Source organism: Danio rerio, chromosome 7, assembly GCF_052040795.2.
Source record: "Danio rerio strain M-AB ecotype USA chromosome 7, GRCz13ab, whole genome shotgun sequence".
Classification (NCBI taxonomy): Eukaryota; Metazoa; Chordata; class Actinopteri; order Cypriniformes; family Danionidae; genus Danio; species Danio rerio.
Genome location: NC_141027.1, coordinates 996,692 through 1,013,172, shown reverse-complemented (window position 1 = coordinate 1,013,172; position 16,481 = coordinate 996,692). Strand labels below are relative to the sequence as shown.

Below are 16,481 nucleotides of genomic sequence, written 5' to 3'. Positions count from 1 at the left end.
ATTTCTCTCCAGCTCGGCTGAATGCTAATGCTGCGCGCACATTAACTGGCTTTAAATTCATCGCTCACAGACACAGATTAGGCGTATCGCTTCACCGTTTCCCTTAAAACCTTTTTCCTCTGCAGGGATAAATCAAATGTTCTCGTCTAATTTGCACGTCTCGACTCAGAGATGGCAGTATTTCTGCAGTTTGAGGTCTTCCTGGGAGCGCTGTAGTGTGTGTGTTTGTGTGTGTTTGTGTACGCTGTAATTAGACGGCTATATAAAACTGCTGTGGGCCTCTCTCTCTCTCTCTCTCTCTCTCTCTCTTTCTCTCCCTCTCTCTCTCTCTCTCTCTCTCTCTCTCTCCGTAGCTATGGTGTGTTATTATGGGAGCTGCTGACTGGAGAGGCTCCCTACAGAGGGATTGATGGTCTGGCTGTTGCTTATGGAGTCGCTGTGAACAAACTGACCCTGCCGATCCCTTCAACCTGCCCTGAACCCTTCGCTCAGCTCATGTCCGGTCAGTCATCTGTCCATCTACTCATCCATCCATCTGTACATCCACTCACCCACTCTCTTACTCACTCATCCTTCCATCCCTCCATCCATCCATCCATCTATCCACTCACTTAGTCTCTCTTACTCATCCATCTATCCAGCTGTTCACTCACTCACTCATCTGTCTATCCACTCACTTATCCATTCATCTGTCCATCCACTCACTCACTCACTCACTCACTCACTCACTCACTCACTCATTCACTCATTCACTCACTCACTCACTCACTCACTCACTCACTCACTCATTCATCCATCTGTCCATTCACCCACTTATCCATCCATCTGTTCATCCACTTGCCTGCTCATCCATTTGTCCATTCACTCATATTCCTCCATCTGTCCATCCATTCACTTAGTCACTCACTCATCCATCCATCTGTCCATCCATTCACCTAGTCACTCTCTCATCTATCCATCTGTCCATACACTCTTATCCATCCATCTGTTCATCCACTCGCTCGCTCATCCATTTGTCCATTCACTCATATTCCTCCATCTGTCCATCCACTCACTCATCCATCCATCTGTCCATCCATTCACTTAGTCACTCACTCATCCATCCATCTGTCCATATACATCTTATCTATTGATCTGTCCATCCACACATTCAGTCACTCCCTCACTCACTCACTCACTCATATGTCCATCCACTCACTCACTCACTCAGTCAGTCACTCACTCAGTCACTCACTCATATGTCCATCCACTCACTCACTCACTCACTCATATGTCCATCCACTCACTCACTCACTCAGTCACTCACTCAGTCACTCACTCATATGTCCATCCACTCACTCACTCACTCACTCACTCACTCATATGTCCATCCACTCACTCACTCAGTCAGTCACTCACTCAGTCACTCACTCATATGTCCATCCACTCACTCACTCACTCACTCATATGTCCATCCACTCACTCACTCACTCACTTACTCACTCACTCACTCACTCACAAACTCACTCACTCACAAACTTACTCACTCGCTCACTCATATGTCTATCCACTCACTCACAAACTCCCTCACAAACTCACTCACTAACAAACTCACTCACTCACTCATATGTCTATCCACTCACTCACAAACTCCCTCACAAACTCACTCACTAACAAACTCACTCACTCACTCATATGTCCATCCACTCTCTCACTCACTCACAAACTCACTCACTCATTCTTTCAGTCACTCACTCACTCACTCACTCACAAACTCACTCACAAACTCAGTCAGTCAGTCAGTCAGTCACTCACTCACTTACTCATATGTCCATCCACTCACTCACTCACAAACTCACTCACAAACTCAGTCAGTCAGTCAGTCAGTCACTCACTCACTTACTCATATGTCCATCCACTCACTCACTCACAAACTCCCTCACAAACTCAGTCAGTCAGTCAGTCAGTCACTCACTCACTCACTCACTCACTCACTTATATGTCCATCCACTCACTCACTCACTCACTCACTCACTCACTCACTCACTCACAAACTCACTCACTCACTCACTCACTCACAAACTCCCTCAAAAACTCACTCACTCACTCACTCACAAACACACTCACTCACTCACTCAATCACTCACTCATATGTCCATCCACTCACTCACTCACTCACAAACTCATTCAGTCAGTCAGTCAGTCACTCACTCACTCACAAACTCACTCACTCACTCACTCACTCACTCACTCACTCACTCACTCAATCACTCACTCATATGTCCATCCACTCACTCACTCACTCACTCACTCACTCACTCACTCACTCACTCACTCATTCACAAACTCCCTCAAAAACTCCCTCACTCATTCACTTATTCAATTTTTTTATAAATATATTACATCCATCCATCCCACTTCATTGTCTCTCTGTGTGTGTGTTTTGACTTTTTCCTCTCTCACTGTGTGTGTGTGCCTGTGTGTGCCTGTGTGTGCCTGTGTGTGCCTGTGTGTGCCTGTGTGTGTGTGCGCAGAGTGCTGGGATCAGGATCCGCACCGGCGGCCCAGTTTCGGCTGTATTCTGGAGCAGCTGACGGCTCTGGAGGAGCAGGTGATGTACGAGATGCCGCAGGACTCCTTTCACTCGCTGCAGGAGGACTGGAAGCTGGAGATCCAGGACATGTTCGATGAGCTGCGCGCCAAAGAGAAGGTGCAACACACACGCGCAGTATACACTGATTTTACCCCCAGAGAGATGATGAAACCCTTAACCATCACATCAGCAGGACGCTTGCCTTACCTCACTATATTAGACTTGAATCCCACTCGAGTCATGAAGAGCTGTGAACTGATCCAAGACTGCTCTATACATCCTTTACCACTGTCTTTCATTCATTCATTCATTCATTCATTTTCATTTTGGCCTAGTCCCTTTATTAACCAGGGGTTACCACAGAGGAATGAACCGCCAACTATTTCAACAAATGTTTTACACAGCCGATGCCCTTCCAGTCACAACCCAGTACTGGGAAACACCCATACACACCCAGTTACACACATACATTATGGCCAATTTACTTCATCAGTTCCCCTATAGCGCATGTGTTTGGACTGTGTTAAAAACCGGAGCACCACGCCAACACGAGGAGAACATGCAAACTCCACACAGAAATGCCAACTGACCCAGCCAAGACTCGAACCAGCGACCTTCTTGCTGTGAGGCCACAGTGCTAACCACTGCACCACCGTGCCGCCCTTAACCAGTGTTTTTAGTTCATATTAATACAGTAATCTTGTGTGTGTGCGTGTGTGTGTGTAGGAGCTGCGCTGCCGTGAGGAGGAGCTGAAGCGAGCAGCGCTGGAGCAGAAGTCTCATGAGGAGTTCCTCCGCCAGCGGGAGCAGCAGCTGGCCCAGTGGGAGCAGGAGGTGTTCGAGCGCGAGCTCTCGCTGCTCATCCTCAACCTCAACCACAACCACAGACCCAACGTCAAGAAGCGCAAGGGCACCTTCAAGAAGCACAAGCTCAAGGGGAAGAACGGAGAGAAGATCAGCATGCCTCAGGGTCAGCTATACACACACACACACACACACACACACACACACACACACACACACACACACACACACGTTTACTGACACTATGTGGCTGTGGGGATTCTAACAAGCTCTGTTTTAGAAGCGTGTCAATCTCATGAGCTCGTTCCTGAGCTGCAGCTGATCACAGGGCGCTGAACAGAGCTTTTAATCACGGTATATTTGCTAATCCAGGGGCCTCAGAAAAAAATTCAGATGTATGAAACACTGCGTACGCTGAATCACACGCATATTCTCTTTGTACATCCGAGTGAACGTGAAACTGAGCGCAACATGCACGAGCATAAAACCCCTCCCTGACTCCTCCCCCGTATGAATATGCTAATGACGCTACTTTGGCAAAACCCAACGAAAAAGCAACGGCAAAAGCAAGCAAGAAGTGAAACTTTGAACAGAATGTGAACTGGAGGTGCTGCTTTCAGAGGTAGACCGGAGAAAAGCGGTGTTATTTGCAAGTTTGTTCTCCGGAATTAACAACAAAAGAAAAAAATAGAGTGGGAGAGTTTAGCTGATGCGGTTAACACAGTTGGGTCTGAACATCGCACTGAGTGAATTAAAGAGAAATAGTGTGATTAATAGGTGTGAAATGTTGCAGAACTCTTAACAGTCTCAGTGGCGCAGCTCGTAAGTCGCATGTTAACATGTTTTGACACGTTCGAGCATAAACTCTGTTCGAATCCAGCGTCTGATGAACTCTTTCTTCTTTTTCCCCCGCTACATATCAGATTTTGCCTTCTATTTATCACGAGAAAGACAAGTAGGAATCATTAATAAGTCTGTGCATCATATTTTATTTGCACATTTATTGAATGGAAATGTTTCTGATTCACGCATGCAAATTCATCTTCAGATAGTGTCTTTATAGCAATGTGCATGCGGTAGATAGCTCAGATTACATTGTTGAAAACAGGCGACCGCTGCAAATTGCGCTTTAATGTTTAGCTGGTCAAATGTATGGTATGGAAACCTTATATACCTGCTAGATGAACCCGTCTCATACAGCTGCCATTGCACGGCTCAGACACTTTGTAGAGAGGAATTTAACACAACTGCCTCTAGGAGTCGCCAATGCAAATAAAACAGACACGCACAAAAAATGTGCGTACGCCAGCCAGAAAGCTGCCGTGGAGCTGCGCACATTCCCACGTTCAGTTTATTGTTAGTAAATCCAAACGTGAGCGATTCTGAGCGTGAAACCTCAGTGGGAGGGGAAACCGCACTCCTACGTCTCAATGAGATTTGGATCATATTTTACCATCAGGAAATTTAAGAGAAGAGATTTGTTGTGTTTCTGTCACTCCAGTGCTACACACACTGCTGTGCAAACAGCACACCCTCACTGATTTACAGGGTGTCCGCAGTGTCTTGAAAAGTCCTAAAAGCTGATCAATTAATCATGAGAAAGTTTAGGCCCTTACAAGGAATTAAAAAGTCTTAATCTTGTTTTTAGAGGGTTTTAAATTGAGTTCAAGCGGTGTCAATGTTATTGTTGTGCTCCATTCATTTATTTAAGCACAACTGTTCATTAGCAACTCATTATTAAGTTAAAGGTTTAATACTGATTAAATAAGAAGTGGCGATGAGGTCTTCAAATATTCTGAGAAGGTCTTTAAAAGGTCTTCAAAAGGTTTTGTATTACCTTTAGGATCCTGCATATACCCTGATTTAGCATCACTGCTGCCCTTTAATATTGGACAGACATTTTCCTCCACTGATGTGGGGTTCATCACGGCTCTGTTCTCAGCCCCATTTTATTCTCCTGTAAATATGATTATATTTTAACTGCAAGGTTAATTTTGTATAAATGTGGGGTAGATTTCCATTTTTATGCTGATGACACACACATTTATGTACCCCTTAAAAATAATGATGGAAGCGCCCTTGATGACTTAATGAGACGTCTAACCCAGGGTGAGACATGGCTGTGTTCAAATTTGAAAGCATTTTAATTAGGATTGATTAGGGCTGGATGGGATATATCGTTGTAGATTATTTTATAATCCATGACACTTTATAAGCCTACATGTTAAATGCACACACACACTCACACACACAAATGCTAATCCCATCTGAATACACACCACAGAGGTCACCTGAAAACAACTGTGACTCAAAAACTAGAGCCGTCTGAATAGAGCTTTAGTCAAACTCTGCTGTATCGTCAGTTCAGCCACGTGGACATGTGTGTCATTTTTATGACTGGTGAATGTTGATCATGATTTGATTATAAGTAGTGTGTGTGTGTGTGTGTGTGTCTGTGTGTGTGTGTGTGTGTGTGTTTTTCTGCTGTAGATTTCATCCATAAGATCACGGTGCAAGCGTCTCCGGGTTTGGAGAAGAGGCGAAATTCTCCAGATTTGGGGTCTCCATCCATCGGCCCGCGCTTCAGAGCCATACAGCGTGAGTGTGTGTGTGTGTGTGTGTTCAGAAACAGCATTGTACATAATATAGGCTTGTTTTAAAAAGTAAATAATATCAAAATTAAGTACATTTTCAATTGAAACATAATAATCTTGTTTTTGGCGTTAAATAAACATAATTCTGCTTCCCCCATTGGCAGATTGTTTAGCATCTTATAATGAGAAATGATCTTAATTTTGACTCCTCATTTCTGAAAACAACAAAATATGTTTTGCTTCTCTAGAAAATGTTTCTTGATTTCAGGATTTTGAGATATATGTCCACTGGAAACAAGACAAAAAGACAATCCAATAAAATGCTGATCTTAGTTTGTAGTGTAGTTTCTGTGCTGTCCACACGTTGGCGCTGCTGCGTCTCAGCTGTGTTTTTTCTGCAGTGATGCCCAGTGAGAGTAAGTGGAGCTCAGTGTGGTCGCCAGAGTCTCTGCCTCTGAAGAACAGCAATGGAGAGAAGAGATTCACTACACACCTGAACCCCAAGAGCCCCAAAATCTTGAGACTCACTACACAGGACAGGTGTGTGTGTGTGTGTGTGTGTGTGTGTGTGCATGCTTGTGCGTTTTTTAACTGCATCAGTGTTTATGTGAACTGCTATAGTGACATGCTCTTGTGTGTGTGTGTGTGTGTGTGTGCGTCAGTTTGTCTATGAGAGCTAAACTCCTGGATGTGGACAGTAATGAGAATGGAGACTCAAAAGAGGACTTTGTGGAGTACATACCAGTGACACCAGAGTCCAGCCACAACGGTACACACACACACTCTTATACACACAAACGTAAGTCATACTCACACAATCATCAACTAAATCAAATAAAAACAATCACACACACACACATTGGTATTGGTGGTGTTCCTCCTCTACCCCTAAACTAAACCCTCACTGCAAAGCAGTGGACAAGTTTGTGTTAAGTATGCAGTTGCCTATGGCTACACACCCAAAGCACTTTACAATCATCAGCTGTCTCACTATACTGGAGCATCAGGACACATCACTATACTGGAGCATTAGGACACATCACTATACTGGAGCATTAGGACACATCACTATACTGGAGCATTAGGACACATCACTATACTGGAGCATTAGGACACATCACTATACTGGAGCATTAGGACACATCACTATACTGGGGCATTAGGACACATCACTATACTGGAGTATTAGGACACATCACTATACTGGAGTATTAGGACACATCACTATACTGGAGCATTAGGACACATCACTATACTGGAGCATTAGGACACATCACTATACTGGAGCATTAGGACACATCACTATACTGGAGCATTAGGACACATCACTATACTGGAGCATTAGGACACATCACTGTACTGGAGTATTAGTACACATCACTATACTGGAGCATTAGGACACATCACTATACTGGAGCATTAGGACACATCACTATACTGGAGTATTAGGACACTTAACTATACTGGAGCATTAGGACACATCACTATACTGGAGCATTAGGACACATCACTATACTGGGGCATTAGGACACATCACTATACTGGAGCATTAGGACACATCACTATACTGGAGCATTAGGACACATCACTATACTGGAGCATTAGGACACATCACTATACTGGAGCATTAGGACACATCACTATACTGGAGCATTAGGACACATCACTATACTGGAGCATTAGGACACATCACTATACTGGAGTATTAGGACACATCACTATACTGGAGTATTAGGACACATCACTATACTGGAGTATTAGGACACATCACTATACTGGGGCATTAGGACACATCACTATACTGGAGCATTAGGACACATCACTATACTGGAGCATTAGGACACATCACTATACTGGGGCATTAGGACACATCACTATACTGGAGTATTAGGACACATCACTATACTGGAGTATTAGGACACATCACTATACTGGAGTATTAGGACACATCACTATACTGGGGCATTAGGACACATCACTATACTGGAGTATTAGGACACATCACTATACTGGAGCATTAGGACACATCACTATACTGGAGAATTAGGACACATCACTATACTGGAGCATTAGGACACATCACTATACTGGAGCATTAGGACACATCACTATACTGGAGCATTAGGACACATCACTATACTGGAGTATTAGGACACATCACTATACTGGAGTATTAGGACACATCACTATACTGGAGTATTAGGACACATCACTATACTGGAGCATTAGGACACATCACTATACTGGAGCATTAGGACACTTAACTATACTGGAGTATTAGGACACATCACTATACTGGAGTATTAGGACACATCACTATACTGGAGTATTAGGACACATTACTATACTGGAGTATTAGGACACATCACTATACTGGAGTATTAGGACACATCACTATACTGGAGCATTAGGACACTTAACTATACTGGAGCATTAGGACACATCACTATACTGGAGCATTAGGACACTTAACTATACTGGAGTATTAGGACACATCACTATACTGGAGTATTAGGACACATCACTATACTGGAGCATTAGGACACATCACTATACTGGGGCATTAGGACACATCACTATACTGGAGCATTAGGACACATCACTATACTGGAGCATTAGGACACATCACTATACTGGGGCATTAGGACACATCACTATACTGGAGTATTAGGACACTTAACTATACTGGAGCATTAGGACACATCACTATACTGGAGCATTAGGACACATCACTATACTGGAGCATTAGGACACATCACTATACTGGAGCATTAGGACACATCACTATACTGGAGCATTAGGACACATCACTATACTGGAGCATTAGGACACATCACTATACTGGAGCATTAGGACACATCACTATACTGGAGTATTAAGACACATCACTATACTGGAGCATTAGGACACATCACTATACTGGAGTATTAGGACACATCACTATACTGGAGCATTAGCACACATCACTATACTGGAGCATTAGGACACATCACTTTACTGGAGTATCAGGACACATCACTATACTGGAGCATTAGGACACATCACTATACTGGAGTATTAGGACACATCACTATACTGGAGTATTAGGACACATCACTATACTGGAGTATCAGGACACATCACTATACTGGAGCATTAGGACACATCACTATACTGGAGTATTAGGACGCATTACTATACTGGAGCATTAGGACACATCACTATACTGGAGCATTAGCACACATCACTATACTGGAGCATTAGGACACATCACTATACTGGAGTATCAGGACACATCACTATACTGGAGCATTAGGACACATCACTATACTGGAGTATTAGGACACATCACTATACTGGAGTATTAGGACACATCACTATACTGGAGTATTAGGACACATCACTATACTGGAGTATTAGGACACATCACTATACTGGAGTATTAGGACACATCACTATACTGGAGTATTAGGACACATCACTATACTGGAGCATTAGGACACATCACTATACTGGAGTATTAGGACACATCACTATACTGGAGTATTAGGACACATCACTATACTGGAGCATTAGGACACTTAACTATACTGGAGTATTAGGACACATCACTATACTGGAGTATTAGGACACATCACTATACTGGAGCATTAGCACACATCACTATACTGGAGCATTAGGACACATCACTATACTGGAGTATTAGGACACATCACTATACTGGAGCATTAGGACACATCACTATACTGGAGTATTAGGACACATCACTATACTGGAGCATTAGGACACATCACTATACTGGAGTATTAGGACACATCACTATACTGGAGTATTAGGACACATCACTATACTGGAGTATTAGGACACATCACTATACTGGAGCGTTAGGACACATCACTATACTGGAGTATTAGGACACATCACTATACTGGAGCATTAGGACACTTAACTATACTGGAGTATTAGGACACATCACTATACTGGAGTATTAGGACACATCACTATACTGGAGCATTAGCACACATCACTATACTGGAGCATTAGGACACATCACTATACTGGAGTATTAGGACACATCACTATACTGGAGTATTAGGACACATCACTATACTGGAGTATTAGGACACTTAACTATACTGGAGTATTAGGACACATCACTATACTGGAGTATTAGGACACATCACTATACTGGAGCATTAGCACACATCACTATACTGGAGCATTAGGACACATCACTATACTGGAGTATTAGGACACATCACTATACTGGAGCATTAGGACACATCACTATACTGGAGTATTAGGACACATCACTATACTGGAGTATTAGGACACATCACTATACTGGAGTATTAGGACACATCACTATACTGGAGCGTTAGGACACATCACTATACTGGAGTATTAGGACACATCACTATACTGGAGCATTAGGACACTTAACTATACTGGAGTATTAGGACACATCACTATACTGGAGTATTAGGACACATCACTATACTGGAGCATTAGCACACATCACTATACTGGAGCATTAGGACACATCACTATACTGGAGTATTAGGACACATCACTATACTGGAGCATTAGGACACATCACTATACTGGAGTATTAGGACACATCACTATACTGGAGTATTAGGACACATCACTATACTGGAGTATTAGGACACATCACTATACTGGAGTATTAGGACACATCACTATACTGTCCTTGTAAACCACTAGAATCCATACACACTAGCACACTGCTCTGTGTATCTGTATTGTATCAGCTTATTTCAAAGTTTGTCTTTCTCTTTTTTTTCTGTCTGTCTGTCTGTGTGTGTGTGTGTGTGTGTGTGTGTGTGTGTGTGTGTGTGTGTGTGTGTGTGTGTCAGAGGGCTCAGAGAGTGAGGAGGGCTACTCTCCGTGTGCCTCTCCTCGTCCTGATCGCCCCTCTCTCTCCTGCACGGTGAAGAACACACACTCTGCTCTGCTCAGTAGCGGTGCCCTGCTTGCGTGTGTCGCTCTGGGCCGCAGTCTGGAGCCGCAGCCGCCACCGCCAACCCCCCCGCCACGGGCCTCGCCGCGCACACACCTGCCAGAGCTGCGCACACACCTGTCGGAGCCAGAGCTACGTACACACCTGTCAGAGCTGGAGCCTCACACACACCTATCGGAGCCACGTGCACACCTTCCGGAGCGGGACCTGATCAGCTTCAGCACAGACTCTCTGCCACGGGCGTTCCTGGAGTCCCTGGAGCTGCCACCGCCACCGCACCCACGGGGTAGAGAGCGCAGCGCTAGCAGAGCACACACTGACCAGAACACACTCTCTAATGGGGACATGGACGGACAGAGCCATAGCAGAGAGCGCAGGCGGAGGTCTTGCAGCAGCACACGTTCCTCACAGCTGGGTGAGATATTTATATGTGTGTGTGTGTGTATACAGTCAAGTCCACAGTTATTCATACACCTGGCGATATTCTGATTGCAAGGGCTCCTATATTATGTGCGGCTGCACATTGTGGTGGCTCAAGTCAGGAAAGAGCTGTAAAACCATCTTCAAATGTTTTGCAGTGGCTTCAGTGCAAAGCTGTGTAATTTCTGCTAAAAGAACTTGCTGGTTGAATAAAAGCATCTTTAAGTCAGAATTTGGCAGGGGTATGAATTATTTTGGGCTTGACATTTACATTTAAGGGGGTCACACATCAGATGCGCTGTTTGGCAACGCACCACGTCGCACTACGCATTGCTGTGCATTTTAAAATTCTACACATAGATTTCTATTAAGGTAGGCACTCCAGCGCCGCAAGTTGGCGGCTGTTTGTGGCAGCCAGCTGCAATTCAGGACACTGTTCATATTTCTGCTGTGCCACAGAGCGCCATCTGAACAGTTTTAAATTAATAACACTCGAATGTGAGCATCTAGTGTGCGATACTCCAAACTGCCATTTGCGCGTCACCGCCAGTGTGCGACCCCCTTTAGTCATTTAGCAGACGCTTTTGTCCAAAGTCACTTACAATTGAGGAGGCATTCAGCGATTAAACAAGAAGAGGCAATACACGCAACAAGTGCTAGTCAGACAAAGTAACTTAGTGCTACAGTAAGAGTGCTAGAGTTTTTGAGAGAGTGATTCTACAGGTGGTTTGTTAAGCCCACTCACCTGTTTGAGGCACACTTGGAGTATTTTGGGTTGGTGTGTGATAAGCTGGGAGAGAGAAGAGGGGTCTTGGTTTTATTCTTCGGGGTTCAGGTTCTTGCGTAAAGTTGTGGTTTGAAGGACACAAGGTCTGCAGTCCGAGTGGGAATGGGAAGATCATTGCTCCTGCATGGAACAGTGCATGGAAAGGCTCTGGAAGGTTGACTTATAGCCTCTCTGCAATGGTACCACAAGGTGGCTCCTGAAGGGGTGAAGACCTTTAGGAGCAGGTGGAGGTAAGGAGGGTGTAGAGTGTGTGAGGCTACTGGAGGTCGATGTAGACCTTTAGAAGCAGGTGAAGGTTAGAGGGTGTAACGTGTGTGAGGTTACTGAAGGGGATGTAGACCTTCAGGACCAAGATTAGGTAAGAGGGTGTAGCGCTTGTGAGGCTACTGAAGGGGATGTAGACCATCAGGACCAAGATTAGGTAAGAGGGTGTAGCGCTTGTGAGGCTACTGAAGGGGATGTAGACCTTTAGGACCAAGTGGAGGTAAGAGGGTGTAGCGTGTGTGAGGCTACTGAAGGGGATGTAGACCTTCAGGACCAAGTGGAGGTAAGAGGGTGTAGCGTGTGTGAGGCTACTGAAGGGGATGTAGACCTTCAGGACCAAGTGGAGGTAAGAGGGTGTAGCGTGTGTGAGGCTACTGAAGGGGATGTAGACCATCAGGACCAATATTAGGTAAGAGGGTGTAGCGCTTGTGAGGCTACTGGAGGGGATGTAGACCTTCAGGAGTCGGGGGAAGAAAGATGGTGCAGTCCTAATGGCTTTTCTGTAAGCAGGCATCAGTGATTTGAACTTGATCTGAGCTTCAACCCTTAACCAATGCAGAGAGATAAAGAGAGGCGTTGCGTGGGTTCTCTTGGGCTTGTCTTGAAGACCAGACCGAACTCTAGCATTCTGGATCATCTGTAGAAGATTAAGGCATTTATTTACATAGCACAATATTACAATGCAAAGAATAAAGATGATTAGAAACAGACTAGAAATGTGTTAAAAGAGGCTTTTAAGGAATGTAAAAGGAAATTAAGAGTGCAGGATGGGAGTCCAGCTAGAGGAGCATTGCAGGAGTCCAGCCTTGAAATAACAAGAGCTTGGACCAAAAGTTGAGCAGCAGAATCCTCTACCAAGAGTTTATTTTTGGATGTTGGAGAGTGCAAATCTGCCTGATCAGCCGTGTTAGCATTGTGCTCTTTGAAGGACAACTGATCATCCAGAATCACCCCAAGGTTCTTTACTGAACTACATGGGATGATGATGGATGATCCCAGCTGTGGTTCTTCTTCTTGGTGGTTAGCTGACATTACTCTGGACACCACGGCTCCTGATCCTCACACACTTGCTGTCTTGGTCACAGATGTGCCAGCGAGATGTGCACCAACACTCTGTCCTCTTCTGAACTCTATGTCCCCATAATGTTGTGTGTATTGCAATATATGAAGCAGAGCTGTGCTGTTCCTCTGCTGATGAACCCTTCACACTCTGCTCTACTGCTGAACTGAAGATCAGTGAAGATTAACCACCAGCTGCTCACATGCAGCCATCACACCTCCTCTGTTGTATGCATTTATAAATGTGTGTGTGTGTGTGTGTGTGTGTGTTTCTCTGCAGTGCTGGATCTTCCTCTGTGTCAGGACACACTGGATCAGAAGAGCCCACTGCCGTTCGCCCTGTACCCGGACCCTCGCCTCTGGAGCCCCAAAACCCGCCGTCTAGAGGTCAACATCATCCCCCGTCCGCGGCCCTCACCCAACCGGCCCCGCATTGACCCCTGGAGCTTTGTGTCTGCGGGCATGTCTGCAGAGCGACCCCGAGGCTCCAGCGGCCCCGCCAGCCCTCTGCTGGGCACACGGCCCTCGCCCACCAACCCATTCTCCAGCGGCGCCCTGTTCCCCTCCCCTGACTGCGACCCTTTTGCCCTGCAGCTGGAGCCAGCGGCAGCAGCGGAGCAAGGGTTTGACCCCTTCTGCCCGCCGTTCCCCACCTCGCGCTCGGCCCCCTGCTCCGCTAACGTCAGCCCCAGCCTGAGCCTGCGGGGGGCGCCACTGCAGCCGCCTGCCCCCCCGCTGCTGGAGCTCAGCTGGGTCAGTGTGTCCCGCCCGCCGGACAGCAGAGAGAGACTGCAGCCACCCCGCAGCCTGAGCGCATTCAGATCCGCAGCACCACTGCCAAACGACCGCTTCTGAATCAAACACACACAACGCTGATGATACACACACCGCGGGTAATACACACACCCAAACCCTCTCCGCCACCGCTGGTAATACACACACACACACAGCAAAAACCTGCTACAGCCAACAACTTGTTATAAAACTTGTTTATTTACCGCGGTGTGTTTTGTGCAGTCATGTGACTCCTGTCCTGCCCTCTGATTGGCTGATCAGGGGGTCTCAGAGTCTATGGTGTGTGTGTGTGCACGAGAACACAATACTGTGCCAAAGAAGAGCAGGATGTGTGTGTGTGTGTGTGTGTGTGTGTGCGCGTTGATGGATCTGTGCTGACCACTGCTGTTTGTGAACACAAACACACCTTCCATCTATTGAGCCAATAATACTTATATACAACACACGCACATACGCACACCTGATTATCAGTGCTTCTGTGAGTCAAAACTTTTAACAACATCTCTTAACATTATATATGTGCATTCATACATGCATAATATACAGTACACACACACACACACATATCATGTAAATCAAACTTTATCTTGTACGCAGTAGTCCCGATGAATCTTTAAACGGCACTTGTGTAAACAAAATGAGTGTGATATTGTAGGAATATATTTAAGCAGTAGTTTTGCGTAATGATTCATTCATTCTACCGATTCATTTTGAAATGAAGCAATGATTCGTGAGGGATGTTTAATTGAATCATTTGACTCAATTGATTCGTTCAGAAACTGATTCATTCAGGAAATGTTGCTCTGAGATGCACACATGAGTTTGTACTTCATCCTGCTTCAGGGACATTTATGTTGGACAACCATGACATGGCCAGAACTCACTATTACACAATATATTACACATATAGAATTAAATAATAATAATAATATTAATAAAAGGAAAAAAAGACCTGCGAGTTATTTTCATTGGCAAAACTCAAAAATACCCTATTATTTATCTGTGGGCTCTTATAAAGTCTTACATCTCAGAAACTGAATGTTAGGCTGTATAATGACTGAAATATTGTGCTGTAGATCTTCAATCATTTTCAGTCAGTCAGCTGTCTGTGTAGAGATACTCAGTCTGGCCTTATAATCACAGTAAAACTGGCAAACTATTAACTAGTTAAACCGGGGGTCACCAAACTTGTTCCTGGAGGGCCGGTGTCCTGCAGATTTGAGCTCCAACCCGAATCAAACACACCTGAACAAGCTGATCAAGCTCTTACTAGGTATACTTGAATCATCCAGGCAGGTGTGTTGAGGCAAGCTGGAGATAAACCCTGCAGGGCACCGGCCCTCCAGGACCGAGATTGGTGACCCCTTGTTTAAAGGTTCCCCATGTGTTTATGGAGCAGATATGCTGAGGAGAGTGATTATACATGTATAAATATAACCTGGACATCGTATTAAAGCTAAAGTTTTTAGAACTGTTAGGAGTAAAACTCTTAATGGGTGTAACACACTTTATTTATGATAAAAACGCTCAAAAATACGAACATTTATGATTAATATAAGGGTTTTTTATAGGGTTTGAGATTAAATATGTCCATTTCTCTCAGGAAATGTGATTAACAGTGTCTGCAAATGTGTAAAGATTGGTCAGTCAAGCAGCAGAATGAGTGCTTATGGCTTATGAATAATGTAAATAGCAATAGAAAACTATAGTCTTGCATAATGTGTGCTGTAAAAGGTAGATGATGTTTTGTTGATTTAAGCATGAATTTGCTTAATTTTGGACAATTATTTCTGAAAACTAAAGGTCTTAAAGGCACAGTTCACGTCCTCATTTTGATTCAGCCCTGTGTGAGTTTCTTTCTTCCGCTGAAGGTTAAAGATATTCTGAGGATCACTGGTTAAACAGTTCTGTGGTCCTGCTTTGGATGTGATTGTCTGCTTTCCTCAGTGCTCCTCAGAATGATAATGGAGGAAAATGTTCATTTTAGGGTGAACTGGCCCTTTAAGAGCTTCAGTCTTTCTGCTGCGTCACTAGTGAATGAATCGTGAGAACACAAACACTGAGCGAGTGTGTATGTATGTGTGTGTGTGTGTTGTACTCTGTCTCCCCCTGCTGGACGCTCAGTCAGCTTCATACCGTCCCCTATAGCAGGGGTGTTAAACTCCGTTCCTGGAGGGCCGCAGCTCTGCACAGTTTACTCACCTGCAGGTCCCGATCAAGCCT

General features: G+C 44.8%; 2 protein-coding genes across 6 annotated transcripts in view; both read left to right on the top strand.

The window, feature by feature from the left end:
* The window catches only part of alpk1 (alpha kinase 1), an 859,869-nt gene that overhangs the window by 500,535 nt on the left and 342,853 nt on the right, over positions 1–16,481 (top strand). The gene's annotated exons all lie outside the window — the stretch shown is intronic.
* LOC101886393 (mitogen-activated protein kinase kinase kinase 11) overlaps positions 1–16,481 on the top strand; it is a 59,478-nt gene that overhangs the window by 39,942 nt on the left and 3,055 nt on the right. Inside the window, exons 4-12 of one of the 5 annotated variants that reach the window (XM_087260233.1) lie at positions 354–502; positions 2,514–2,689; positions 3,299–3,542; positions 5,867–5,974; positions 6,372–6,510; positions 6,633–6,739; positions 10,830–11,348; positions 13,744–15,463; positions 15,589–16,423. In XM_087260233.1, the coding sequence (XP_087116359.1) occupies positions 354–502; positions 2,514–2,689; positions 3,299–3,542; positions 5,867–5,974; positions 6,372–6,510; positions 6,633–6,739; positions 10,830–11,348; positions 13,744–14,318 (2,017 nt within the window). In that variant the 3' untranslated portion in view covers positions 14,319–15,463; positions 15,589–16,423. Of the gene's footprint in view, positions 1–353; positions 503–2,513; positions 2,690–3,298; positions 3,543–5,866; positions 5,975–6,371; positions 6,511–6,632; positions 6,740–10,829; positions 11,349–13,743; positions 16,424–16,481 lie in introns of those variants that run through there. The other 4 variants (XM_087260235.1, XM_087260231.1, XM_087260234.1 and 1 more) reach the window with 4 other exon arrangements.